General features: G+C 54.8%; 3 protein-coding genes across 6 annotated transcripts; 2 read left to right on the forward strand and 1 right to left on the reverse strand.

Annotated features, from left to right (window-relative positions):
• Positions 1-3,273: 3,273 nt before the first annotated feature.
• Positions 3,274-10,084, forward strand: PSMD8 (proteasome 26S subunit, non-ATPase 8). Its single transcript, XM_028090673.2, has 7 exons — positions 3,274-3,646; positions 4,666-4,738; positions 4,856-4,958; positions 6,248-6,413; positions 7,419-7,519; positions 8,697-8,808; positions 9,536-10,084. The coding sequence occupies exons 1-7, from the start codon at positions 3,284-3,286 to the stop codon at positions 9,671-9,673; spliced, it is 1,056 nt and encodes a 351-aa protein (XP_027946474.1). The 5' UTR covers positions 3,274-3,283; the 3' UTR covers positions 9,674-10,084.
• Positions 10,085-10,591: 507 nt separating this feature from the next.
• Positions 10,592-14,595, reverse strand: GGN (gametogenetin). 3 transcript variants are annotated; one of them, XM_028090605.2, is made up of 3 exons: positions 14,469-14,595; positions 11,715-13,667; positions 10,592-10,800 (listed from the first exon to the last, which is right to left on the reverse strand). In XM_028090605.2, exons 2-3 carry the CDS (start codon positions 13,646-13,648, stop codon positions 10,683-10,685), a joined length of 2,052 nt encoding a protein of 683 aa, XP_027946406.2. In that variant the 5' UTR covers positions 13,649-13,667; positions 14,469-14,595; the 3' UTR covers positions 10,592-10,682. The 3 variants fall into 3 exon arrangements, with proteins under 3 accessions (XP_027946406.2, XP_027946407.2, XP_087883715.1); XM_028090606.2 differs by lacking the exon at positions 14,469-14,595 and adding an exon at positions 14,278-14,420; XM_088027589.1 differs by lacking the exon at positions 14,469-14,595 and having other exon boundaries at positions 11,715-14,134.
• A 2,246-nt stretch (positions 14,596-16,841) lies between these two features.
• SPRED3 (sprouty related EVH1 domain containing 3) lies at positions 16,842-22,711 on the forward strand. 2 transcript variants are annotated; one of them, XM_028090600.2, is made up of 6 exons: positions 16,842-16,909; positions 17,060-17,240; positions 18,338-18,506; positions 18,605-18,681; positions 21,147-21,290; positions 22,046-22,711. In XM_028090600.2, the coding sequence occupies exons 1-6, from the start codon at positions 16,842-16,844 to the stop codon at positions 22,709-22,711; spliced, it is 1,305 nt and encodes a 434-aa protein (XP_027946401.2). The 2 variants fall into 2 exon arrangements, with proteins under 2 accessions (XP_027946401.2, XP_087883292.1); XM_088027166.1 differs by lacking the exons at positions 16,842-16,909; positions 21,147-21,290 and having other exon boundaries at positions 17,064-17,240.
• The last annotated feature ends 4,048 nt before the right edge of the window (positions 22,712-26,759 follow it).

Below are 26,759 nucleotides of genomic sequence, written 5' to 3' on the forward strand. Positions count from 1 at the left end.
AGGTCTTGATCTCATGGTCATGAGTTTGAACCCTGCATTGGGCTCCATGCTGGGCATGGAGCCTACTTAGAAAAGAAAATGTCCAGGGCTCTGCCGTGAAGACTGAGGGACAAAGAGGCTGTCCCTAAGATGACCAGGAAGAAGGAGAAGGTTTTGGGGACAGACTGAGGCCTTTGGGGTCATGGCAGGTGTGGGAAATCTGAGAGACTTCTGGAGAAGGCCATCCAAGAGGCTGCAGGAATGTCAGATCTGGGCCTCAGGAGGGAGGTCAGGGACGGTCAAGCCATATGGCACAATAATCAGCAGTAAAGACTCATCAACAATATTAACTGCACTGATGCAAATAAGGAAAATGTGATAATATCCTGTTTTGTCCTTAGTCCGTTCAGGCTGCCCCGATCTATCTCTTCTTTATGGAAATAAAAATGAATATAAGAGCTTGTTATGAACAACTGTACAGCAACAAATGGAATAACCTAGATGAAATGAAAAATTTCTAAAAAATATAAAAACTACCAAAACTGACTCAAGAAGAACTAGAAAGGGACACCTGGGTGGTTCAGTTGGTTAAACATCTGCCTTTGGCTCAGGTCATGATCCCAGAGTCCTGGGATTGAGCCCCACATCAGGCTCCCTGCTCAGCGGGAAGCCTGCTTCTCCTTCTCCCTCTGCCGCTCCCCCTGCTTGTGCTGTCTCTCTCTCTTTCTCTCTCTCTCTCTGTGTCAAATAAATAAATAAAATCTTTAAAAAAAAGAAAAAAAAACAGATGAAAATCTTGACCTTTGATTTGGCAATGATTTCTTAAGTATGATACTAAAAGTCCACGCAACAAAAGAAAAAGCAGACAAATTGAACCTCATCAAAATTAAAAACTTTTCTTTTTAAAAATTTTTTATTGTTATGTTAATCACCATACATTACATCATTAGTTCTCGATGTAGGGTTCCATGATTCATTGTTTGTGCATAACACCCAGTGCTCCATGCAGAATATGCCCTCTTTAATACCCATCACCAGACTAACCCATCCCCCCACCCTCCAAAATTAAAAACTTTTCTGAATCAAAGAGAGTGAAAAGACAACCCATAGAAGGGGAGAAAATATTTGTAAATTGTATGTCTGATAAAGACTAATATCTAGGGGTACCTGGGTGGCTCAGTCGTTAGGCATCTGCCTTTGGCTCAGGTCATGATCCCAGGGTCCTGGGATCGAACCCCGCATCGGGCTCCCTGCTCCGTGGGAAGCCTGCTTCTCCCTCTCCCACTCCCCCTGCTGTGTTCCCTCTCTCGCTGTGTGTTCCTCTGTCAAATAAATAAAATCTTAAAAAAAAAAAAGACATATCTAGAGGGATGCCCAGGTGGTTCAGCTGGTTAAGCGTCTCTTGATTTCAGCTCAGGTCATGATCTCAGGGTTGTGAGATCGAGCTCAGTGTCTGGCTCCATGCTCAGAGCAGAGTCTGCTTGAGATTCTCTCTCCCTCTCCCTCTGCCCCTTCCGCTCATGATCTCTTTCTCTCTCAAATAAATAAATATTTTTTAAAAAGACTAATATCTAGAATAAAAAGAACTTCTACAACTCAACAACAAAAATACCACAAACAACCCATTTTAAAAATGAGCAGAAGACTTGAATGGACGTTTCTCTGAAGATATATAAATGGCCAATAGGCACATGAAAAGATATCCAACATCATTAGTTATCAGGGAAATGCATATCAAAACCATAGTGAGAGTTGGGGTACCTGGCTGGCTCAGTGGGTACTCTACCCACAGAGTACTCTACCCACATGTGACTCTTGATTTCGGGGTCACAAGTTCAAGCCCCATGTTGGGTGTGGAGCCTACTTAAAAATAAAATCTTAAGGGGCACCTGGGTGGCACAGTCAGTTGAGTGTATGACTCTTGGTTTTGGCTCAGGTCATGATCTCAGGGTCATGGGATGGAGCCCCCAGTAGTCAGGGTGGTGTCTGCTTGACACTTTCTGTCCTCTCCCTCTGCCCCTCTCTCACCTCTCCGTCTCTCTCTCCTTTAAAATAAATAAATAAATATTTAAAAAAAAAACCATAGTGATATATCTCATCATACCTATTAGGATGTCTATGTTAATTTAAATAACAACAGATAGAACAAGTGTTGGCAACGATGTGGAGAAATTGGAACACATTATGTTGCTAGTTGGAAAGTAAAATGGTTCAGCTGCGGAGGAAAATAGTTTGCTGGTTCCTCAAAAAGTTAAACATAGAATTACCATATCCAGCATTTCCATTGCTAGGTTTATTACCCAAAAGAATTGAAAACATGTTCTCAAACATGTTTGGTTTTTTTTTTCTAGATTTTATTTATTTATTTGAGAGACACAGTGAGAGAGGGAATACCAGCAGGCAGTGGGAGAGGGAGAAGCAGGCCTCCTGCGGAACAGGGAGCCCGATGTGGGGCTCAATGTGGGGCTCAATCCCAGGATCCTGGGGTCATGACCCCAGCCAAAGGCAGACGCTTGACGACTGAGCCACCCAGGCGCCCCAAACATGTTTGCTTTTTAAAAAATATGTGTAGCACTGTTCAGTTTTTGTTTTAAAACTTTTAAAAATAACACTATTAACTAACTGGAATTGAAATAAAAACTTAAAAAAAACTTTTTAAAGACACAGGTGATTTTACATATCCATTCATTCACTCATTCAACAAATATTCATTGACTGTGTACCACATGCTGGGAATACATAAAGAACACCGATAAATATCCCTGCTTTTGTGGAGCTGACATTCTAAAGAAGACAGAAGAGTTGGGTTTGAGAAAAGAGGAGATGTTGAATAGGCAGGTGTGATATATACGGAGGAATCAGGAGTGGGGATAAAACAATGGGAATCCTCCGCGTATATATGGTATTTAAGGCATAAGACTGGATGATTTTTGTAAAGTTTGTGCATATTTTTATAAGCTTGGAGAAAATGTAGAGGATGCACTGACAGACTAGAGAGAAAGACCTCGGTTCAAATCTCAGCGGTTAGTCTCTGGGAAGGTTACGCGGCCTTTCAAAGGCTGTTTATAAAATGGAAATAATGGCACAGCTCCACTACCGCCCCCTCTTGGCTTAAAGAAGCTTCTGTGAAGGTGGAACCTCGAAGACAGAAATGTAGCGTCACGAACGCGGGAGCTGAAGCCATGGCAGCCATATTGGTTACGGGAGGCGGGGAAGCGTTGCGATCGCTGCCATTTTCAGTTGGGGCAGGAGGGGACTTCCGGTCACCATCTTGAATGACAGCAGAGGCGGAGCTCTGACTGACATGTTCATTAAGGGCCGGACTCCAAGGGCACCTCCCCGAGAGCGGCTGAACGCGAACCGCGGCGGGCGGAGGTCGGCAGCCGTAGCCGCGCCCCCGGCGTTGGGCTCCACCTCCCGGCCCCACTTCCGCCGGGTGAGCGCCTGTAGGCGACGCTGCCGTAAATCGGGCCGGAGGTTTGCCGCATCACGGAAGATGGCGGCCACGGCGGTGAACGGGGCGCCGGGCGCTTCGAACTCGGGCCCTGCGGCGGCCTCGGGTGCAGTCCTGCAGGTCGCAGCCGGCATGTACGAGCAACTTAAGGGCGAATGGAACCGTAAAAGCCCCAATCTTAGCAAGTGCGGTGAAGAGCTGGGCCGTCTCAAGGTAGGGTTCGGCGGGGGCCGCTATGAGGGGTCTGGACCTAGCCGAGTTCCCCGCCACGGGCGACACCAGGACGGGTTGGGGTATCCAGTAGGGTGAAGGATTCGGAACTGCCAAAGTGCGAGCTTAGAGGGGTGAAGAAGAGGTTTGGAACGGATCAAACACGGCCCCACATTGGGGGTGGGGGAGGCAATGATGGAAATGTTCAGGCACAACTAAGTGAGGGGTTCAAGTTTTGGTATTCGGAGGCCTAGCTGGCTGGAGCGGCAGGATGGCAGTATTGGAGTTTTTCTGATGGTGGGTTCTTGACGAGAGCAAGGGGGAATGAGGACTGGACAGGATGATGAAAGAAGGCTGAGACGAAGGGTTGTGTGGTTAGACCAGACCCAAGTAAGGGTCTGAGAGATCTGGGACTTAGGGACGCATCTGGGGAGAGGTAGGGCAGCTGAGTTTTGAGGACAGGACTGAATCTAGAAAAAATGTTCTTATAGGAGAGGACCAGAATGGTGCTCAGGGTGCTTCAGACCGAGCGTGTTTGGGAAAGAGTACAAGTATCGTGGGCTGAGCTAAGTCTCTGAATGGGGCGTGTCTGATAAGTGATGTGTGGGCTAGACGATGGGGGGATGTTAGCTCCCTTCCCTCCCAGGTGTGGATTTGGGGGTGGATGGGAGGTATAGCTGGGCCCAACCCAATGGATTGTGGAAAAGGTCTGCCAAGAACTGAAGGTGCTAGCGTCCCCCCATCCCCTTGATTCCCTTGAGTCAGGCATGGGGGGTGTTTCCTGTTTCCCCAGTAGGGCTATTAATTGTAACATGAGGTCATCCTAAATGGGCACTCAGTGTGCCCAGGCCCTATTCTGAGTGCTTTCTGAGGATTGACTCCTTTAAAACTCACAACAGCCTTGAGTCAGGGATGATGATTAGTTCTGTTTCCTAGGTGAGAAAACTAAGGCTTAGCAAAAGTAAGTAACCTGTACTTGAGGTCCCATCTTTCTTTCCTTCCTTCTCTGCTCTCCTTGTCAGCTGGTTCTGCTGGAGCTCAACTTCTTGCCAACCACAGGGACCAAACTGACCAAACAGCAGCTCATTCTGGCCCGTGAGTGTCTTTGGGGCAGGTGGGAGTGATGGGCTGAGGGTGATTGGAGGAATGGCAGGAGTGGTGGTCAGGAGAGGGACTCAGGCACCTCCTGAGAACCTGCCCTGTCACCCACAGGTGACATTCTGGAGATTGGGGCCCAGTGGAGCATCCTGCGCAAGGACATCCCCTCCTTCGAGCGCTACATGGCCCAGCTCAAATGCTACTACTTCGATTACAAGTGAGGATGGGTTCTGCCCCTGATTGGGTGGGGGCAGGCGGTTATATGGTTGCCTTTTTTTTTTTTTTTTTTTTAATCACTGGTTCTCCAGCCGCTCAGGTCATCTTCATTCACCTGGAAACTCCTTGTTTGTCTAGCTCTGTCCCCAGAGCTTCGGGGTGGGGGTGCTGTTGCCCTGGAGGTCCTTATCCTGGGATTGTACTGGATTCATTCCCCATGGCAGCCAGTAGAATCTTTGTGACACTAAAATTTGACCCAATGTCAATACCCTGATTGGAACTTGTCATGACTCTCCATAGCTCTCAGGCTCTAGACCAGACTTTCCTGCAGCCTCCAATGCTATATCAGCCATGACCCCTCTGACTCTGCCTCCCCTATCCCAGCCCAGTCTCTCCCACTGAACTCCTAAAGTCAGAGGCGTCTTGGTCACGGCTGCATTCCAGTACTGCCTAGCATGAGGCTGGGCCCAGAGCAGGGATTCACTGAATATGTGTTGAATATAAAACTTAATGTTTTTTAACTCAGTAGTGCCTGCATGGATTAATGATTAAGAATTTGACATCAGAAGTCAGACAAACCTGAGTTTTTGTTTTTGTTTTTTTAAAGATTTTTTAATTTATTTTTTGACAGAGAGAGATAGCGAGAGAGGGAACACAAGCAGGGGGAGTGAGAGAGGGAGAAGCAGGCTCCCCGCGGAGCAGGGAGCCCGATGCGGGGCTCGATCCCAGGACCCTGGGACCATGACCTGAGCCGAAGGCAGACACCCAATGACTGAGCCACCCAGGCGCCCCCAAACCTGAGTGTGAAACTAATTTTGCCACTTCCTGATTATGTGGTCTTGGGCAAACGACTTCACCTCCCTATGCCTCAGTTTCCCTCTTAAAGTAAGGGTGATAACTCTTAATATCATAATCATAGCTAACGCAGAATATTTATTTGAGTCAGGTACTGTTCCGATCACTGTACCTGGGTTAAGTCATTTAATTCACTTAATCCTTATTCACTTGACCTACCTTCTATGAGATGGACGCTGTGGTAGTACTCATTTTACATCTGGGGAAACTGAGGCTGAGTCCCTTTACTGAAGTGAGGTCACGTGCTTGGACCCATATGACTTGTGACTTCTTCATACCTCTCTGGGCTTCAGTTTCATTTAAAACCCAAGACCCGATACTTCTGCAAGGAGACAGCACAGGGCAGTCATCAGGGAGTGGGGAGTGGAGCCTGGAGTGGGGGGCTCGTAGGTACTTAAGCCCTCCTTACGTTGGTTCTCCCACCCTGGTCCACAGGGAGCAGCTCCCCGAGTCAGCCTACATGCACCAGCTCTTGGGCCTCAACCTCCTCTTCCTGCTCTCTCAGAACCGGGTGGCTGAGTTCCACACAGAGTTGGAGCGGCTGCCTGCCAAAGACATCCAGACCAATGTATACATCAAGCATCCTGTGTCCCTGGAGCAAGTGAGGCTGGGGAAGGGGGTGGGGGGATCTGAAGGGGGTGGTGCAGGTACAGACATTAGGGAAGATTTCCTGGAGGAGTGGGCAGGAGTCACCTTTTAGCCCAGGCACTCATTTGCTCATTTGTCCAACAGCTGTTGAGCCCCAGCCATGTGCCATGTGGTTGGTTTTCAGACTGTACTGCAAACAAAACAGATTAAAATCCAGGATCTGGTGGGCATGACATTCAGATGAGGAAGTAGACAGTAAACTAAAAGATTAATCTGTGTGGTTTGTGGTCTGTCAGAAGTTAAGTGCTATGGAGTAAAACAAAGGTAAGGAGGGTAGAGAGTCGGGGCAGGGGTGAATTTTTTTGTAGGGTGGTCAGGGAAGGCCTTGCTGAAAAGGTGAGATTTGAGGAAGATTGGAAAGAGGTGATGAACCCAACCATGTGGACATCTGGGGGGAAGTGAACTGAGGAGAGGGAGCCGCCAGTCCAAGGTCCCAAGGCAGAAACATGCCTGGGGTGGCTGAGGGTAAGTAAAGACGACAGTATTTCTAGAACAAGGTGAGCATGGTCAGGGAAGAACTTTAGTACTGAAGGTTAGGAAGTAGTTCCTAGAGCTGACGTCTCCTGGGAGGATTTTGCTGTGATGAGAAGATGGGAGAGAGCAGTTACGGCCAGCAGCAAAACTCAAGCAAGGGAGTAGAGGCGTGAGCCCGGGGTGGATCCGGCTCTGTCTCCCTCCTGTCTCCCTCCTGTGATCGGAGAATAGATAAGATAATTAGCTATCAGCCCAGAGCAGTTTGGAGAAAGAATGTGCATGAGTGTGTGTATGTGTACACACCAGGGAGGGCTTCCTGGAAGAGAAGGTGCTCAGTCGGCCTGGGGAATGCGTGACTGTACACTAAGGGTGTTCTAGCAGAGGGGATTATGGAGGCACTGGGAACGTGGTGAGGCCTCAGCTGATAGGCCCCTGTGCTACCTGCTCCCCACCCTCTTTTCCTCCCCACCCCTGGCCTCTGCAGTACCTGATGGAGGGCAGCTATAACAAGGTGTTCCTGGCCAAAGGCAACATCCCTGCTGAGAGCTATACCTTCTTCATTGACATCCTGCTTGACACTATCAGGTGTGTGTGTGGGGGGGGATGGGCAGGGTCCTGTGGAGTTCAGAAAGAGCTTGGACTCTGGAGTCAGACAGCCCTGAGTTGAATCGCATTCTGGCCACTTGAGGTCTGGAGAGGTTGGGCACATCAGTTCTCCTTTTCTATGAACTGGAACTTGTCATGAGATTGTGGAAAACAGGCCACATCTCACTGTGGGCTGCTTATCTGTGTGCGCATACGATCCGGTCTTGGGCTTGGCACCCAGACAGCGCTCAGGAGGCAAGACCCAAGTTGCCTGGCTTAGGAGTGCTCCAGTCCATGAGGCATGTGACCTCACCTCAGGTCTCCTAAACTGTGGAACTCTGTTTCCTCTTCCTTAGAATGGGGCCATTAAGTCCCGCTCAGGGGTTGCTCCATGCACTAGTGACATGACATGGGCAGGTGGGCATGACATTTACACATCCCTTGAAGAATAAAAGGGTCCAGGTGGTGGCAGAGCCAGTTCATGGAGGCAAAGTACCAGACTGAGATGGGTTTCCATTCTTGGATGGCAAAGCCAAGCTCAGAGTTGTGGTGGAAGTGAAGAGAGGTAGCTTAGTGAGTTTAGGTTATTTTTAAATGAGAAATATTTGGCTATCTAAAATGAACAGGGAATAATATCTAACGAGTGTCTGTATACCTGCCACTTGGTCTAAGAGATAAAATACATCAGAAATGGGTGCACACTCCCTGTCACTAACTTTTCCCTGGAGCTAACTCCTTCATTTTCAGTGACTTGATCCTTTGATGTTTTTCTACTTCATTATTGATCTTGATGTCTCTTAACGGGTGGCAAGGAACCCTCCCAAGATCAGATCTAGAAATGGGGCATAGCATCCTTGTGTGGGGGGGGAGGGGGGGGTCTGTAAAGAGATTCCCTCGTGTGAATCCTAGGCTGGGTTTCAGACAGCCTGAAGTCCTCATGGCTGGGAGTGGGATTCAGAGTTTGAGCCCAGGAGTCTCAGAGATCTGGACCCTGCTGTTGCCCTGGCTTTGCAACTCTGGTCAAGCTCCTCCCCCTCTCCAAGCCTGGATGAAACAGGGCAGGAAGCATGTTCCAGCCGTCAGTGCTGAACTGTCAGAGCTCACACGTGTCAGGCCTGGGAGGACAAGGCCTGAAGAGTTGTCTGTGCTCAGTAATGAGAGCCTTGTCTTTCCTCAGGGATGAGATTGCTGGGTGCATCGAGAAGGCCTATGAGAAAATCCTTTTCACTGAGGCCACCCGGATCCTCTTCTTCAACACACCCAAAAAGATGACCGACTACGCCAAGAAGGTGGCTGGGGCGCAGGGCGAGGGGCTGTGGGGCCAGGGGTGCACTCATAGTAGGATTTTCTGGAGGGACTCTGGAGCAAAACTGCACATGTTTAAATCCAGGTGTGTGACCACAGGCAGGTTGCTGAACTCTGAGCTTCAGTTTCCCGATCTGTAGAATGGGGCTAGAATTTAACATGTGGGATGAGCTCAGCTTAGCATGAGCACCTGGCAGGAGGTGGAGATGGACACTGACGCTCAGTACCTGTTGAGCTCTTGTCCCTAACAGGATTCCTCAGAGTTTTTCTTCGCGAGCCTTTGCCTCATTTGGCCTGGGCTGTTTATGCAGGAGTAGTGCCCTTGGAGACATTGGGGCATGGGGTGTAGGGACCCCGGTAACCAAGGAGGGTCAAGACCAGACTGGAAGAGGTGAAATTGAACTTGAGCTATGGTGACAGCTGATATTTAGTGATCATTTACATGGCCAAACACTTCTCAGCACTTTAGAGGTGTTGATTCACTGAATCCTCATAGCAGACCCAGAGAGATGTGCGATAAGAGTCCTTGTCTCAAACATGGAGAAACGGGGGCACAGAGAGGTGAAGTTACTGGTCTAGAGTTGTGTGGGTAGAGTAGGGGTGGCGAGGAACAGGAGCCAGGGCCCACATAGGCACGTGCTGGCTCTGGGGGGTGGTGGGGGGTAGCCTGTGCGATCACCCCACCCATCTGTCACCCTTCCCTTCCTGCAGCGAGGGTGGGTTCTGGGCCTCAACAACTACTACAGCTTTGCCAGCCAGCAGCAGAAGCCAGAAGATACCACCATCCCCTCCACGGAACTGGCCAAGCAGGTCATCGAGTATGCCCGGCAGCTGGAGATGATCGTCTGAGCCTGCCCGGTGCCGGGCTGGGGCCGGGCTTGCCGTATTTAAAGCAGTGGCAGGGCAGGGCTTCCTCCAATAAAGGTGGATTGACATTCTCTCTTCTAGGCCCTTGTCTCCCCGGGTGGAATGGTGGGGAGACAAGTTCCTTATCTCGGGAGAACTTAGAAGTCTGGGGGCCCTTTGGGAGCTGAGATAACCCTCTGTTGGGTCAGCCTCTGTCCAGCGGCCATGGCTGAAGCTGTCCAATGGCAGCGCATCATAGGGGCCCAGTGGCAGGGGAGCCCAGGTTCCAGGTAGAGGGCTTGCAGCCAGCTGTGGACCCACAGGAATGCCAGGCCAAGGCATGAGTTTTTCAGCGAAGGGGGTGACGCGTCACAATTTTTAAAATGTTTGCAATTAAACCAGTTTGTTCAATGACGTGCGAAATGGAACCTGTCTGTGGGCTACCAGTTTGAGACCTCTGTGGAACAATAGGTGTGGGCGCCGGCATGGGCTTGCCCTGGTTCCCATCCTTCCTGAGCCAGTGCTGTAACTTAGGACCTTCTGAACCACCCCCAGCCTGTGTTTCCTGCCTTGAAGTTCTCGAGAAGGTATTTAAGGCAGAGTCCAAATCTGGCTGAGCCATCTGTGGGATGTGGGATTTTCAACAAAGTCCCAGAGTCCGTTTCCACATCTGTATAAAGGGAGTGAGAACTCCTGCTTTCCAAAGGGATTTGTGCTGAACATCTCAGCTTGCAATCAGACTGGCTCAGAAATGGGGTTGATGGTATCAAGGGTAATGAGACTGTCTCAGCCCCGGGCCCATCAGTCCCGGTGCTGGATGCCTGGAACCTCCGTCACTGCTGTTCTGGGTCCAGTCTCCTTAACTGTTTCTAAGATGTGCTTTCATGGAGGCCTCTGCCCTAGCGCATTCCATCCCTTCAACCCTAAGCAAGTGACTGACAGGTAGCTAGACATCTGGATGGTTATTTTATTGTCAAGGAGTGGGAGGCAGAGGGCACTGAGCAGACTGCACTCAGTTGGAATGGGTGGCCTGCAAGTCGTAGTGCTCCAGCCCGGCCACCAGCGAGCCAGCCAGCTTGATGGTGGCAACCCAGGGTGGCTCACTCAGGTGGTTGGTGGGCGTGCTCAGCCTAGAGGGAGGGTAGAATCAGCAGGACATGGTCAGGTGGCCAAGCCCTTTCCCCTTCTAGGTTTCACTTTGCGCATCTCTATGAGGGGCCATGTATGAGTATCACAAAGGCAGTCTAGGGCAGGGCTGTATTCACTTAAATTTAGGAAAGGGGGCTAAGGGTTGGTGATAGTGTCTGTGTCCTGTACTCCCCTCTCCCCCACCTGGCCCATCCCTGCTGAACCCCCAAGGAGTCCAGAGCAGAGGGTCTCTCAGTGATTCAGAATCTTTGGGAGCCAAGGTCCTATAAACCCTGGTGACCAGATTTGTGTGTGTGTGTGTGTGTGTGTGTGTGTGTGTGTAGGGGGAGGGTGTAACTGAAAGGTATCTCCTCTGGGTCTGAGGACTCAGGTATATACTCTGCAGTACAGGGACTGGGACATCAGTGTCCTCTGGCTGCCAAAGTCTTGGGACCCAGAGTCAGGAGAAGTTGCCAAAGGCTGGGAGGGGTCAGGAACTTCTTTGGAGGTATGCATTCATCTCCGCTCCTGTCCCTGAAAAGCTTGAGACATGGTCCTTCTTGGTGCCCTTGGATAGGGTTAAGGCTGTGAATAGGGTCAGTCCCACTGGCACCAGCTTTCCTCCCTGATGACTCCAGAAAGTCACAGGGCCAACAGTCAGCTTGGAGATCTGTATACCAAGAGGCTGGACCAAAGTGTTCCCTGTCCCTGGTCAGGGGTCAGTATGGTGTCAAGTTTTCTCTTAGTCCTGAAGGATTGGAGCTCAGCTGGGTTTGAGATACAGCCAAGGAAGGAGTCAGGGGTCAGCTGGGGTCAGGACTCCAAAGGGCTGAATGGGACTCTATCCAGGAAGGTCGGGTTCAGGACTTCAAGGGGTATACCCTCCCCTCCCCGCTCCCTGACGACCTTCCCTCACCAGGCAGACACGTTGCGTGGTAGACGGCGATGACGCGGCTGGTGGCGGCAGTAACACTTGCAGGGACAAGAGTTAAGCACCTGGAAGGGCGGCCAGTGGCGTGTGGTGCCCGTGTTGGCCATTCCCGCTGGAGGCGTCCCGCCGCCACCACCCGCTCCACCACCACTGTCCGTCACGGTAGCTGCAGTACGTTCACGAGGACCATCTCCGGGTGCGCCATCCTCACGGAACGCGCCTCGGGCCGCGCGGGGACCCTTGCTCCTGCGCGTGCGGGCCTTGATGGGCGCGGGCGCAGGCAGCGTTGGCTCCGCTATGGTGGGAGCCGGGGCCGGGGCCGGGGCCGGGGCCGGGGTCGGGGCCGGGGCCGGGGCCGGGGCCGGGGCCGGGGTCGGGGCCGGGGCCGGGGCCGGGGCCTGGTCGGCAGCCAAGGCGAGGGGCAGAGTGGGAGCCGGGGCGGGAGCCAGAGGCGCCGCCTCCAAGTGGCCCGGGCGTGGGGTGGGAGGGCGGGCCACTGGCAGCGGCGTTAGCTGGAGCACGGGCGGCTGTGGTGTCGGCGGCGGCGCGGGAGGCGGCGTGGGTGGTGGCGTGGGCGGCGGCGGCGGTGGTGGCACCTCCTGTGGGCCTCCCGGCCCTGGGCTCACAGGCTCGCCATTGGTGGGCGCCGGGAAGATGAACATAGGCGGCGCCAGCAGGGCCGGTGCAGGCCTCCGGGGCCCGGGAGCTGGGTGCGTCTGCCCTGGCGGAGGCGGTGGGGAGCCCCAGGGCCCTGAGAGCGCGGCCGCCCGCCGTCTGGGCACCCCGACACCGCCGCCGGCTCCATTGAAACGGAAGTGGCGTTCGGGGCCGTCGGGAGGGCTCACCCAGTCAAATTTGGGCTTCGAGCCTGGAAAGGTGGTGTACGGTGGCGGCGGAAGGGTCCTGGCGTGGGACACAGGCGCCGAGGGGGGTCCAGAACACCCCTCGCGGTCTCCATCACCGCCTTCTGCTTCCTGAGTCCCCCGAGGGACCTCTCCCGAGGGTCGAGCGGCCCGAGGGGCCAGGGGCCCCTGCTTCAGGACCTCAGCGTAAGAGATGGAACCCGAGGCGGCAGCGAAGAGTTCTCCGCCTCCGCCGCCCCTGAGCGAGGCTCTGGCCGCTAAGGAACTCGAGGCTGCCGGAGGGGCCAAAGTGGGCCCCGACTTGAAGGTGACTTTACACAGCAGACTCAAGCCGGACTCGGAGACCGTAGGCCGGACCATTTCGCCCTCGCCCGCTTGGGGAGGCGCCCCTCTGCGGGCTCCAACGGCCGTCTGGCCCTCGCTGCCGTACCCGACCTGGCTTTCTGTGGGGGGTCTGGCGGGTGTGGCCAGAGCAGGAATGATTCTGTGGTCCGGGGGCTGCCGGTCGGAAGGTGGCGGTGGTGGCAGCTTCCGCGGCTCCAAGGGCGGCTGAGTAGGGGATGGGGCCCTCGGGATAGAGCTGGGGTCCTCTCCAGTTAGTTGCCGGGGCGGCGGCGGCAGCGGACGGAGGCTCGGAGGATCGCCCTGGCCGCGATGGCTCGCCTCCAGCAGACCGCGGATCCGGGGCACCGGAGTGCCTGTGGGTTTTCGCCACTTAGACGGCGCGGGCAGCAGGGTCCCCACGGGGGGCGGGGGTGGTGTGGAGACCGCGGCCGCAGCCGCCTCCTCTGAAAGGGGCGTCACTGGCGAAGGCAGTTGTAAGGTCAGGGGTAGGGGCGAGGTTGAGGCCTGGGGCTCCGGGGGTACCAGGATTCCCGGGGGCGCGGAGCTGCCAGGGAACCAGACGCCCAGCCCGCGAGCCAGGCGCATGGCTGGGGAGGAGGGGGTCACCTCGGGCTCCACCAGGGACGTCCGGCGGGAGTCAGAGGAGCGGTCCGAGGCTTGCTCTTTTCGGGAGCCCCCGCCCGCGGACGGCTCCGACTGCATGTTCCCCATTTCTGACGGAGGTCGGGGACTGTGGTCAGAAAAAGTTCCGCCAGTCAGTTTGCTAAAACTGTGGGGACTCCAAGAGGCTGGCTGTATTTGGTCCTACCGGTCCACCCCAGACCCGCCCCTGTGTTCCAAGATCCACCCAGGCACCAGTCGCTACCCGCATTCCTGTTACCTGACTCTCGAAGCTCGAGCGTTCTTCCCCATAGCCCCAATCAACTACCGTCATGCCTTCTTCCTCATGGCCCCATTCAGCTGCTGTTCAGACACTTAGGCTCCATTCTCTTAGTGTACTAAGGTTCTGTCCCTGTCCCCTCACCCTACCCCAACTTGTCCCTCAGGGCACATCCCTACACTTTGACCAGGTTCCCGGTCTCTAGGCTCCAAGACGCAGGTCTTGCCCGCTTTCCTGTCAGTCACTCAGGCCACATCACTCATGATGATTGTGCTCAGGAGCCTGTAAGGCCTGCAAGGAGTTCAAACCTCTCCCAGTCTTCTAACCTGGCTCCGGAGGCCCAGGCCCCGCCCCTGCTCTCTGGTCCCGCCCCCGATTGTCGGTATCGGGCCTCAGCACCCGCCCCAGGTCTGGCCCCGCCTCCGCGGTATTCTTGTCTTGCTAACCCCTTCGTCCTCACCTCTAACCCTCCGACCCCTGTCTCTGTGTCGATCATTTGAGTCTCGCCCTCTTCCCTGGCAGCGTCAGATCTTCAGGCCTCACTACTAAACTTTTCCGGCTCCTGGTCTACCAGCCGTCTTCAACACTCAGGCCTCACCCCTTTCTCCAACTCCGCCCTGGCCCCGCCTTCGCCCAGAGGTTCCCACTCACCGACTCCTCCAACCGACCAAAGTTCAGACCGCGGCCCCCTGGGCCCACGGCAGGACGGGGAACGGCCGTAGCAGAAAATAACCGAAAAGAACGGGAATGAAGCGGGTGATGGCAAGTGGGCGAGACAGCGAGGGCGGAACCCGAGATCTAGGCCCCGCCCCCGGGCTCGAGGCCCCGCCCTCCGGTGAACCGGCTAAAGGCCGGCCCCTTACGAACCTGGATCTTCCTTTGAAATATTCCGACGTCTTCTTCCCCGCCCCCAGGCCTTGAAGTCCTAGGCCCCACCCCTTTAGAATATTATCCTTAGCTCCTCCCCTTTGTAAGTGCTCCGCCCCTCGTCCTTAGTCCCTCCCTCGAAGCTCCGCCCATTACGAACACTGCTACGTAGCTCCTCCCTTTCAGCTCTCTCATGGGCCCCGCCCATAAGACAATTTACTTCTAAACTCCACCCTTTTAAGACCCCACAACATCTCTTCTCAAGGCCCTCTCCTTCCTCGGGCCTGCCTAGAAGGCCCTTCCACCGTGGAGCCGCCCCTTCCATGACGCAAGCGCTTTTCCGCGCCCTCGGCTTCCTCACCGACTCTCCTTCCCAAGGCCCTCCGACCCCGCCCCCTTGCGAAGGCTCCCTTCTCGCCCCACCCCTTTTCGAACCCTATCAGGTACTCAGCTCCTCCCATTTAGAACCCAAAGCGAAGACCCTCACCTCTTTAGAACCCTGAGACCAGGCCATGTCCCGGACCCTTACCCACATCCTCAGGGATCAATGGCGCGGATGGATGGGAAAGTGGGGGATCCTTTCTGGATCCTGAGAAAATGGGGGCTGGGGGGCTGTTCTCTGGAGCCAGTGACGGGCTCTAGGACCCAGCGGGCACGTACGCCCGCCTCGCGCTTACCCCTCCCCCAAGTCGCCCCCTCCCCCTCACCCATCTTCCAGGTTCCCCCTCCCTCCCCGGTCGCCCCGGCTCCCGGTGCCCGTCTCTAGCGCCGCCGGAGCCAGCGAGGGAGCCGGAGCGAACAGGAGGAGGAGGAGGAGGAGGCCAAGTCGCCGCCGCTCGGAGCCCGGCCGGAGCCTCCCAGGCAGGTGCCAAGGGGGGCGAGGGGGCGGGGGCTGACAGACCGCCTGTCCCGGTGAGGGGGCGGCCTGGACCGCGCTGCGCCTCCTGCCCACCGGGGCGCCCCCAAGACCGCGGCTGGAAGGACAAGGGGTTGGGGGCTCCTAAACTGCGCGGCAGCCATTTAGGGTACCAGTCTCCATTTGGGGGCCTGGACTTCTCCGAGGACGCCCCATTCATAAAATTCCGAACTGGACCCCCACCACTGAGGAACTCTGGGGACCACTCCCCCAGGGAAACAGATGTGTGGGGAGCATAGGGCATTCAGAAATCCCGGCGTCCCATCCCAGCTAGGCCCTGGGGGACCCCTGCCCTCTTTCTCTGCTTCACCTGTTGTCGGGGGAGGCGGGCGGACAAAGGAAGCAGTATCACGTGACTGCTCATTCACAAAATCCCATCCCATTGAGAAAAGGGGGCTGGGGGCGCTGCGACCGCCCCTTCCCCTCCCGAAGGGCCGGGGAAAACCGGCAGCCTGCAGGTGGGGGAAGGGGCTAGAGCTCGTTGCCTGGGTCCCTAAGGTTGAGACGCCAGGGTTCCCTGCGCTAGGTGGTAGTGAGGGGCTGGACGCTGATTCGGATTACTGGGCGGAGGGCTACGTCCCCTGAGCTGGGGGGCGGGGTAAGATGGTTCTGAAGGATGCTGGGGCGGGGAGGGGGAGGAGGAGGGATCAATTCTCCACCTCCCCTCAATGTCTCCCCCTTGCCTTCCTTCGGCTGGGACCTGAGGGAGCAGGCTTGGTTTTTGTGAATGAAATGCACTCTGGTTGTGTCTCGGTCGCCCGTTTCTGGCTTCTTCTGCCTCCATCTCCCTTTCGGCCTCTCTCTGGCCATTTCTGGTTCTCTCCCTGTTCCCTGCCCATCTCCCGTTGCTGGGTGACTCAGTGAGCTTTGCATCCGGTCTCATTCATAAATCCGGGAAGGTGGGGGGGGGGGAGAAGAGAGCCTGGGTTTCTCACCCAGCCAGTGGCCTGGGCGGCAGAGTGTGGAGGCAGTGTAGGGGGATCTGGAGCTGAGTTGATGGGCTCTAAGAAAATACATATGCGCAGGCACCCAGCTGTGAGGGGGAACGATGGGTGGGGCTGTGGGAATGTGCTGAGGGAAGAGAAGGAGACTGGGTTGATAGGGGAAGAGCCGGAGGGGGAAGGGAGGTGGAAAACCGAGGCTATGGGGGTCAGGATGGGGCCGATGGGGAAAGGGACAAAGGTGGGTATGGAGAGGAAAAGTAGATGTGGAGAAGCTAAGCCTGGGAGAAAAGAGACGGCATGAGGAAGAAAGAAGCCATGCTGGAAGAAGGTGGGCATGGGGCGGGGGGTGGGAAGAAGGCAGGGATGTCAGAGAAAGTGAAAATCGGTGCGTGAAGGTGCAGCGGATCCAGATGTGAGGGACGAAGAGGGGGGGATGAGGGTTGGGGGAACTCTGAATGGGAGAGCAGCCCTGCAGCCCACTGACTGTGTTGCCCCCGCCTCCCCACGCCCTCCAGGTACATGGTTCCGGTCCGAGCCGTGGTGATGGCCCGAGATGACTCCAGTGGGGGCTGGCTGCCTGTGGGGGGCGGGGGCCTCAGCCAGGTGAGCGTTTGTCGGGTCCGAGGGGCCAGGCCCGAGGGGGGGGCCCGCCAGGGGCACTACGTCATCCACGGGGAGCGCCTTCGGGACCAGAAAGTGAGCCACCCTGGGGCGTGGGGGTAGGGTGGGGACGCGGGGGAAGGAAGGGGATGGGGCTGGGAGTGCAGAGATGAGGTCAGGTCATCTCCCAGCCCAGAAGCAACCCCCGGGGCGTGGGATGTAGTTGGAACTGAGTATCTGTCTTTCGGAGAACAACTGGGAGTTTTGAGAATATGTGGGGTTTCGAGCACGTCCTGTCCACTGCCATTGCCCAATGGGCCATCACAGCAGCCTCCTCCCCATTCTTGCCCTGCTCCTGCTCCATCCCCCAACCTCGGTCTGTTCCACAGGGGCCCTGCTAACACCTGACTCAGATCATGTCCTCCCCTCCTGCTCAGAACTCTCCCGGGCCTCCATCTTGCTCAGAGATCCTTACCAGGAGGCCCCACACCACTGGCCGCTGTCTGCTCTAAGTATATGGAGGCATTTGGTGGGGGACCATCCGGATGTGTCAAATAGGGTTTACAATCCTATATGTGGGTTCAGCAGGAATATTCTGGGCTGCTTGGCATGATTTGGAAGGCCAACGGTTGAAGTTTCAGCTGGGGGTGTAGTAGAAAGACTTGGATTGTTTGAAAAGGCTTGGGGGATGGCTTGCATTTCAGAGCAGGGGTCAGAAGGAACAACGTAGGGGGATTTGAACTGGTGTGATTTGAATATGGTGATTTTGGGCAAGGATGTGAGGAAACGTCAGTTGGTGTTGGCCAGCATCTGAGGGGAAAGCTATGGGAGTTTGATAAGAATTTTGGGAGATTGTTGGGGCATCAGAAGGAGATGAACAGTAATATTTTGAGCTGCTCAGTAAAGTTTGGGGAGTATTATTGAGTCAGAAGGAGGGACATGGGGTTATCAGAAGGGGGTATGAGGAAAATATAGGGATCAAGGGGCTTGAGGGAAATATTGGGGTATCAGAGGTGTGCTCAATAAAATTGGGAAGTGGTATTGAGGTGTTGATCAGGGTTCAGGGGTACACCTAGGATTGGCAAATGAAGTTTGTGGGATGCTGAGGGATGCAGATAGGCAGAGGGTTGAGAGGAAGTCACAGGCATGGTTGGAAGGGGGTGTCTGACCTGCCCCCCCTCCTGCCCCCTCAGACCACCTTGGAGTGTACCCTGAGGCCAGGCTTGGTTTACAACAAAGTGAACCCCATCTTCCATCACTGGAGCCTGGGTGACTGCAAGTTTGGACTGACGTTCCAGAGTCCCGCAGAGGCTGATGAGTTCCAGAAGAGCCTGCTGGCTGCACTGGCTGCGCTGGGTCGAGGTAAGTGGCACAGGTGGTGGGCACTGGAGGATGGGGTGGGAGGACTGGGAGAAGCTGGGGCCCAGGGCATTCACTGTCTGCCTCTCTCCCTGCCCCAGGCTCGCTTACCCCCTCTTCCTCCTCCTCTTCCTCCTCCCCTTCCCAGGACACCGCAGAGACTCCCTGCCCTCTGACGGTGAGTCTCCAGGATGCCGCTCTGCTGGGAGGGCAGGGGTTTATTTCTATTCTCTAAACATTCTTGAGCATCTCTTGTGTATCAGGCAGCGTGCCACACGCTGGGGACACAAATTTGGGCCCAAACTATTAGTGTCAACTTAATGCCTGTTATCCTAATTTTCCTATTCTATTGTGAGTCACATATTCATTCAAGAGTATTTATTGAGCACCTGCAAATAAGTAGTGTTTTAGGCACTGGGGATACATCAGTGAACAAAAACAAAGTCCCTTTCCTCATGGAGCTTCTATTCTAGTGTGGAAAGGCAGAAAATTAAAAAAAAAAAAAAAAGGATAAGCCATAGTTTTTTTTTTTTTAACATTTTATTTATTTATTTGAGAGAGAGAATGAGAGCCAGAGAGCACGAGAGGGAAGAGGGTCAGAGGGAGAAGCAGACTCCCCGCTGAGCAGGGAGCCCGATGTGGGACTCGATCCCGGGACTCCAGGACCATGACCTGAGCCGAAGGCAGTGGCTTAACCAACTGAGCCACCCAGGCACCCGATAAGCCATACTTTTTATAGTGAACAAATTAATGACAAATCCCATTCTTCTAGTTACTCAGGGTACCAACTTTGAAGTCATCCTTGACTTTTGTCGTTTTTTATGCTCCTCATCTAATCTGTCATCAAATATTGGCTTCATCTTCAAAATGATTAGCATCTGCCTCCAACCTGGTGCTGTCCAACCTCATCTGCCAACCGGAGCATCTCACCACCTTCTTATTGTCAACTGCCCCCCTCCTATTCCCTACTGTCTGGAAGTTCCCCACACACAGCCAGAGGGACCCTATCGACATCTAAGATTGTGGCCATCCCTCCACTCAGAACTCTTCCGGGGGTCCATCTCACTCAGGGTAAAGGACAAAGCATATAAGATCCCATACCATTTGGCCCCCTATTCTCCCTTTTGCTCACTCCACTCCAGCCACACTAGCCTCCTCACTGTTACTCCAACATGGCAGGCACATTCCTGTCTCAGGGCCTTTGCACTAGCTGTTCCTTCTGTCTTGGAATACTCTTCTCCAAATTTCCACGTGGCTCATCCCCCTACTTCCTTCAGGGTTTTATACACATTTCGCTTTCTTTGTGAGGCCCTTCCTGAGTAAGCTGTTCAAAACTGTGATGTCCTGATGCTCCCTATCCTGTTCTGATTTTTTCCCATCTTCTAAGATATTTTCCTTATTTCCTTCCTATATAGACAGTTTTCTTTTTTTTTTTTTTAAGACTTTATTTGAGAGAGAGATAGCAAGAGAGAGCATGAGCAGGGGGGCAGGTAGGGAGAGGGAGAAGCAGGCTCCTCACAGAGCAGGGAGCCTGACTTGGGGCTCAATCCCAGGACCCCAGGACCATGACCTGAGCCAAAGGCAGCCACTTAACCGACTGAGCCACCCAGGCGCCCCAGTATAGACAGTTTTCTTATCTGTTAGTTTATTGCCTGTCTCCTGTGCTAGAATGCCAGCTCCAGGAGGGCAAAGGATCATTTGTTGCTTTCTTGCTGCATCTCCGAGACCTAAAACAGTGCCTGGTATACAGTAAGTGTTCAGTAAATATGTGTTGAATACATTTATTGAATGAATAAATGCACATGATGTCAGATGCAATTTGGCATTTGCTGGGAACAGTGGGAGTTGCTGAGACTTCGAAGAACAAAATTGGTTCCCTGGGCAGAAAAGTGGGAATTTATATGCAGGGTCGTGGGGGAGGTGGGTGGGGCTACAGAAATCACGCAGACAGGTCCCACGTATTTGGTGCTTTTTCAAGAAAGAAGCCGACTTCCCATGCTCCATCTTACGTTCTTGCAATGGACTTGCGTGAGCCTGGCACGCTGTGGGTGCTCAATGAATGTTTCCTGAAGATAGCAAATGGATGAAGTCAGAATGACCCCCCAGGTTACAGAAAAGAAACTGAGGGTCTGAGAAGTGACTTTTGGGTTTGTAAAGGACAGGTGGTTTGGAAGGAACACCTTCCCGGTGGGTGGAGCTGCCCCAGTCAAGGTGTGGGGGTGGGAATTAGTCAGGAAGGTGGCTGACTGGCCAAGGGAGAAGGGTTCTGAGAAGGGAGAAAGATATTTGGATGTTCAGTAGGTCAGCAAGCTGAGTGGATAAAGAAGAGGGGGTCCAATAATAAAAACAGTAACCATTTCTAGCTCTTCCTGTAACTTCAGGCATGTGTTATACCCTTTACAGTGGGTCCTAACCACATCCTTATGAATAGACACTATTATGATCCCCGTTTTACAGAGAAGGAAACTGAGGCTCAAAGAGATGAGCTCACTTGCCGGAGGTCACACGACCAGTCAGTGGCAGAGCCGGGGCTAGCACCCAGGCCTGTCTGGCTGCAGAGCCCTCGCTCGCCATGGGAGGGGGTCTATGTGAGGGCATCGGCTGTGCCGGGGGTCCGGCTCTGAGGCCGCCACTCTCCCCCAGTCCCATGTGGACAGCGAGTCCTCCTCCAGTCACAGCCGCCAGGAGACGCCTCCCACCGCCCCGGCGGCCACTATCATTACCGTGGAGTCAGCTTCTGGCTTCGGGCCGGCTTCGTCACCCCAGCGCCGCCGCTCCTCTGCTCAGGTGCGACCTCCCACCTCCCGCGGAAGTCTGGGGCTGGGAGGAGGGGTGGGAAGTGGGGTAGGGTGACGGGGTCCAGAAGGAGGTGGGAGCTGAGACCCCAGAAGGGCAAGAGACCACAGATTCTAGGGCATAGTTGGCTTGAATTCGTGGCACTGATGGGGAGGGTGCTTGGGGACGGAGGTTCCCTGGAGGGTCGGTAAGGGCTTTCCCCGTGTCTTGGAGATTTTGGAAAGTTCTGAGTTCTGAATTCAGAGGGGCATGGGGGACGACTTGGACAATTCTTCGAGTATATTAGGGAGTTTTTCGTACTTGTGGAAGGAGTTGTTTAGACTGCTTAATTCATTGGGAGGGGCATGGGCTCCAAGGGGGTTAACGCTCCTTGGGGACTGGATTTCTGCGTCCTGAAGGACTGGCTGGGGTCCCGAGTTCCCAGACCTGGAAGTGGAGGGGATTGGGTGCTGGGACTTTCTGGATCTTGAGAGAGGACAGGGCTGAGAGTCTGGATCACCGGGGCTCTAAGGTGTGGGCTTGGTGCCTGGATTCTTTGGTCTGTTCTTGGATTTGAGAGGATTGGGCTGGGGCCTTGGAAGTCTGAGTGCCGCAGCCAGGCACTCAGGATCCCAGGACAGCTTCCTAGGACGAATGAGGCCTGAAGGCTGGGTCTTTGGATTCTTGTTCTTGAGACTGGGATGGATTGTGGTGGAGCGTGGGGGATCACAGACCCTGCTAACCTGTTCTATCCCTTCGTTCCACAGAGCTACCCTCCGCTCCTACCATTCACGGGGATTCCGGAGGCCTCAGAGCCCCTGGCCGGGGCAGGGGGCCCGGGCTGGGGCGGCCGTGGCTATGAGGATTACCGGCGCGCCGGGCCGCCCGCGCCCCTCGCCCTGTCCACCTGCGTCGTGCGCTTCGCCAAGACCGGCGCGTTGAGGGGTGCAGCCCTGGGGCCCCCCGCCGCACTACCGGTCCCTCTCGCCGAGGCTGCGCCCCCAGCGCCCCCCGCTCGCCCACCCCCGGGCCCCGGCCCTGCCCCCGCGCCCGCCAAAGCCTCCCCCGAGGCGGAGGAGGCGGCGCGCTGCGTGCACTGCCGGGCTCTCTTCCGCCGCCGCGCGGACGGGCGCGGTGGTCGCTGCGCGGAAGCCCCGGACCCGGGTCGCCTGCTGGTGCGTCGGCTCAGTTGCCTGTGGTGCGCCGAGAGCTTGCTCTACCACTGCCTGTCGGACGCCGAGGGCGACTTCTCGGACCCGTGCGCCTGCGAGCCGGGCCACCCGCGCCCCGCGGCGCGCTGGGCCGCGCTGGCCGCGCTCTCCCTGGCCGTGCCCTGCCTCTGCTGCTATGCGCCCCTGCGTGCGTGCCACTGGGTCGCGGCGCGATGCGGCTGCGCCGGCTGCGGGGGTCGCCACGAGGAGGCGGCGCGGTGAGGACGGCCTGGTGGGTCCGGTAGCTGCACCGAGGACCCCAAATTGAGGGTCCAGGACCCTGGACTCCGTTCGGACCCCCACACCCAAACCTAGGCACACCCGGAACTTGGAGCTTGAGTTTGGATTGAGAGACCCCAGACCTGGAACCTGGACCCCAAATCTAGGACTGAGAGACCCCAGACCCAGCTTCATTGGGATGTCTGTCCAAGAGGTCCCAGGCATCCTGAGTTCTGGCGTCCCCATCCTGCCACCAACCCCCTCCCTGACCTAGACTGAGGAGACTCCAGGCATCCCCAAACTCTTCACCTCAGGCAGGCTGGGGAGCACATGTATCCCTGAGAGACTCAGGGTCCGAACCCTGACTCCCTGTTCAAATAACCAACCCAGACCCCATCATGCCTGACACCACGAACCCTCAGATTACAGTGAGTCAGGAGTTGCCAATACCTGACCCTGCCTGCATATAATTACTCCCAGATTTTGAGACCATAGAACCCAGATTCACCCCAAATGATCCTTGAATGCTCACCTAAAACTTGGGGCACGCATATCTGAGATACTCTTGTAGCCCCCAGGACCCTGGAGGCACCAAACCCTCTTAAGATGCCCTGAGTCCATAGGTATGCCCAAACAGATGTTCTCTGACCAAAATGACATGTGAGACCCATCTCCGAGTCTCCCCCTATCCTCCCCACCCAAGATCTAGATGTCAGACTCCAGGATGTTCTGGGAACCAAGGATCAAAGACCTCTGTAGACCCACTCACCACAAGCCAGTGTTCCCAGAGCTTTGGATCTCATATATAGGACTCTGAGGTGCCTAGTACTCCCAGATGTAGTACTGAAGACCACCAACACCTTAGGGCCCAAGGCACTGGTCTCAAGTCCTCAGATAACCCTCTTTCAAAATCCCTTAGACTTGGATTTCAAGCCCCAGAATGGCCTGGAATCTTTGGCTGCTTTGTACCCACAGATCCCCAATCCCCTCAAGGCTGGAAGCTCAGCTCCCAGATGTTGGGATGTTCATGGCAACCCAGACCTCTCACCCCTTGGCCCCTAGCTCCTGAATGACCCCGAGGTGCTTTGGGAGCACTGGTTCCAAGACCCCAAGGTGCCATTGGTCCCCCAAATTCAGGGCTTAAGCCTACACAACATTGGGATTGTCCCTGACTCAAGACCTTGGTCCCTCCGTACCAGAGACAACTGACGTGCTCCAGGACCAAAGCACCGTCAGATCTCAGATTTCTTTGGACCCAGACCTCTTAAGCCTGATATTCCCTGAGACCTGCTGCCCTTGAATTCTGCTGTCCATAAGTCCCTGAAACCCCAAGGTCCCAGACCTCTGATTTCAAGCCCCAAGGGCCCCAGCCCAAGCCCCCAGCATCTCACAGAACTACTCCTTTACTAGGGTAAAAAACAAAACCAAAAAACCCATCATCTTGAGCTCATGTTCCTGGATTCCAGGAGCACCCCAGAGCGCCCCACACCCATCTCTAGGACCTAGCATTGTCATAGATGATTGTGCAGGCTGTTCACTAAGCAAAGACACAAGTCGAGGTAGGGGTGTGGCTGGAATTCACACCACACTCTGCTGGCTGCACTGTGCACAGAGTCACTTTTTAGGCTAGCTACAGCTCTACACACACACACACACACACTCTCTCTCTCTCTCTCTCTCTCTCTCTCTCTCTCTCTCTCTCTGCACTCTGTCCCAAGCCCAACCTTAAGCCCCAGCCCTAGTCCAAGTTTTTTATGTTTTGCCCTGTTAACTCCTTCCCCTTCATCTCAGAGTTGGGGGTTGCTTTGTAAAGTTTGAAAGCCGCTTTCATGGCCCTCTGTGATGCCACAGTCTCTTTTCCCTGAGTGGAACGGGACTTTTGGGGTACCTCAGGTCTGATGGCCTGAAGCAGAGGACTAAGGTCTTGGAGCAAGACAATCTCAATGCTATATGGGCTTGGGACCCGCACGTGGTCCCAAGCATCTGGAAATGTGCACTTACCTTTCTTCATTACCCAGACTTGGATGGCCTTGTAGGGGTTCAAGGGATAGGTCAAGGGGGTCAGAGGGCTAGATCCTTCTGTCACTTCCTTTAAATTATTAACTATTTATTACATCCGGAACCTGTGAGATTCCGCTCTCCCAACCAGACCCTGGGATGGGTGAGAGAAAAGGGGGATGTCCCTCCCATCCCCACTCTGCCCAGCTCTCGTCACTGTCAGACCCACCAGAGCTGAGGGCGGAGGGACCGGGGGGCTGGGGCGGCCTGGGTCCCCATCCCCCTCTCTGTGCCTCGGTCTCCTCCCTTCCGTGGTGGGCGGGGGGAAGCTCCATTCTTAACCTACCTCGTTTTGGGGAGGGGTGGGACGGGGACCAGAGTGCTGTAAGGTGCTGTGGGATCTGCGGATGAAGCAGTGGGAGCTGGGGAAGGTTCCCCCAGCCCCCACCTCCCAGCACCGCCTCTCCCAGGTCTCCCAGTCCTGCTCCCTGCTGATACCCACCTCTGATCCATGATTACTCTTCATCACCCCCAAATCAGGGGTGCATGGAGGGCTGACCCTGGGAGCCAGGAAGACCTCAGACCCTGGAGCCCCCAGGCCCAATTTCCCAGCTGCTTGCCCCTCAGATTGGATGCTTGGCCCCCAGACTTGGGGGAGGCACCCCGACATTTATCTTCCTGATCTTGATTCCAAGCCAGTCTGTGACCTCAATATTGTTATCGTCAGTGCAGGCTGCCGTGGCGGGGGAGGATGGGGGCCAAAGACCCAGCCTTGTCATTGGGGGAGGGGGCATGAGATATTCGCTCCAAGAAATGTCTGTGACAAAGTCTCAGCCTGTGTCCTTTATTTGCGTTGATGCACCCCATCCAGTCACCTTCCTGAACCACCAAACCAGTCTCCTACCCAATTTGTCCTTTCTCCTTCACACCCTTTAGTCCCAAGCAGACCCTCCAGCTGAGTTTTATACATTCAGTCACTCAAGTACACTCTCTAAACCCCCATCATATGCCAGGCCCTGTGCTCAGCACCGAGGATAACGTAGCGAACAGAGCAGACAAAATCCTTCCCCATGAGCAGCTTATGAACTTTACAACGAAGGAGACAATAAATGACATGTTAGAAATTATATGCCCTATAGAGAAAAGTAAAGTGGAGATGGGGGGATACAGTCATTTTCAGCCAGGGTCCTCAGGGAGGCCTCACTGAGGAGGCGGCATTTGAATAAAGCCTTGAAGGAGGTGAGAGAGTCCTGTGGAAGTCTGCAGGAAGAACATTCTAGGTAAAGGGGAACTGTCCATGCAAGTCCCCGAGGGAAGAGCATGTCTAGGTAAGTTTGAGGGACATCAAGGGAGTGAGTGTCTGGAGGGGAGGAAGCAGGGAGGAAGGTATTTGGGGGATGAGGGCAAAGAGATGACAAGGCAGATCTGTGGGTCCTTGAGAGCCATTGCATGGATTTTGCTGGTCACCCTGAGTGAGCTAGAGATACAGGAAGGCTCCAAGCACGGCCGCGCTGTGACCTGACTCAGGTGTTTACACGTTACCTCTGGCTGCCTGTAGGGAACAGACACTGGGGGTGGGTGGCTGGGTAGGGAGCAGGGAGGAGGCTGCGGTGATGGTCCAGGGGGAGACAAGAGTACAGAAGATGAGGGTGAGAACAGTGGAGGCAGGGAGAAGTGAGCAAGATAATGGATCTACTTTGAAGCTAGAATCCACAAATTTATTTATTTATTTATTTTAAAGATTTTATTTATTTACTTGACAGACAGCGAGAGAGGGAACACAAGCAGGGGGAGCGGGAGAGGGAGAAGCAGGCTTCCCGCTGAGCAGGGAGCCTGATCCCAGGACCCTGAGATGATGACCTGAGCCAAGGGAGACGCTTAACGACTGAGCCACCCAGGCACCCCTAGAATCCACAAATTTAGATAAAGAGTTTACAAAGAAGAAAAAAATCAAGGCTGGGATTCCAAGGTTTTGACTTGAGCAATTTTAATGTTTTATTAAGGTCAACAAATGGTCCCGAGTACCCAGGCTTGGGGAGGCAGCACTATGGAG

The sequence above is a fragment of the Eumetopias jubatus genome, unplaced genomic scaffold (assembly GCF_037043125.1).
Source record: "Eumetopias jubatus isolate StellerSeaLion01/CBP00866 unplaced genomic scaffold, mEumJub1_p1.0 scaffold_10, whole genome shotgun sequence".
In the NCBI taxonomy this organism is placed as follows: Eukaryota; Metazoa; Chordata; class Mammalia; order Carnivora; family Otariidae; genus Eumetopias; species Eumetopias jubatus.

Bases quoted from the DNA above. Each gene is read 5' to 3' on its own strand.
- GGN (XM_028090605.2), bottom strand. From the start codon at position 13,648: ATGGGGAACATGCAGTCGGAGCCGTCCGCGGGCGGGGGCTCCCGAAAA. The intron at 10,801-11,714 runs GTGAGGGAAGGT...CCCTCCCTCTAG, and splicing joins CCACGCAACGTGTCTGCCTG to GCTGAGCACGCCCACCAACC.
- SPRED3 (XM_028090600.2), top strand. From the start codon at position 16,842: ATGAGGAAGAAAGAAGCCATGCTGGAAGAAGGTGGGCATGGGGCGGGG. The intron at 17,241-18,337 runs GTGAGCCACCCT...CTGCCCCCTCAG, and splicing joins AGCGCCTTCGGGACCAGAAA to ACCACCTTGGAGTGTACCCT. The intron at 18,507-18,604 runs GTAAGTGGCACA...TCCCTGCCCCAG, and splicing joins ACTGGCTGCGCTGGGTCGAG to GCTCGCTTACCCCCTCTTCC.
- PSMD8 (XM_028090673.2), top strand. From the start codon at position 3,284: ATGTTCATTAAGGGCCGGACTCCAAGGGCACCTCCCCGAGAGCGGCTG. The intron at 4,739-4,855 runs GTGAGTGTCTTT...TGTCACCCACAG, and splicing joins ACAGCAGCTCATTCTGGCCC to GTGACATTCTGGAGATTGGG. The intron at 7,520-8,696 runs GTGTGTGTGTGG...GTCTTTCCTCAG, and splicing joins ATCCTGCTTGACACTATCAG to GGATGAGATTGCTGGGTGCA.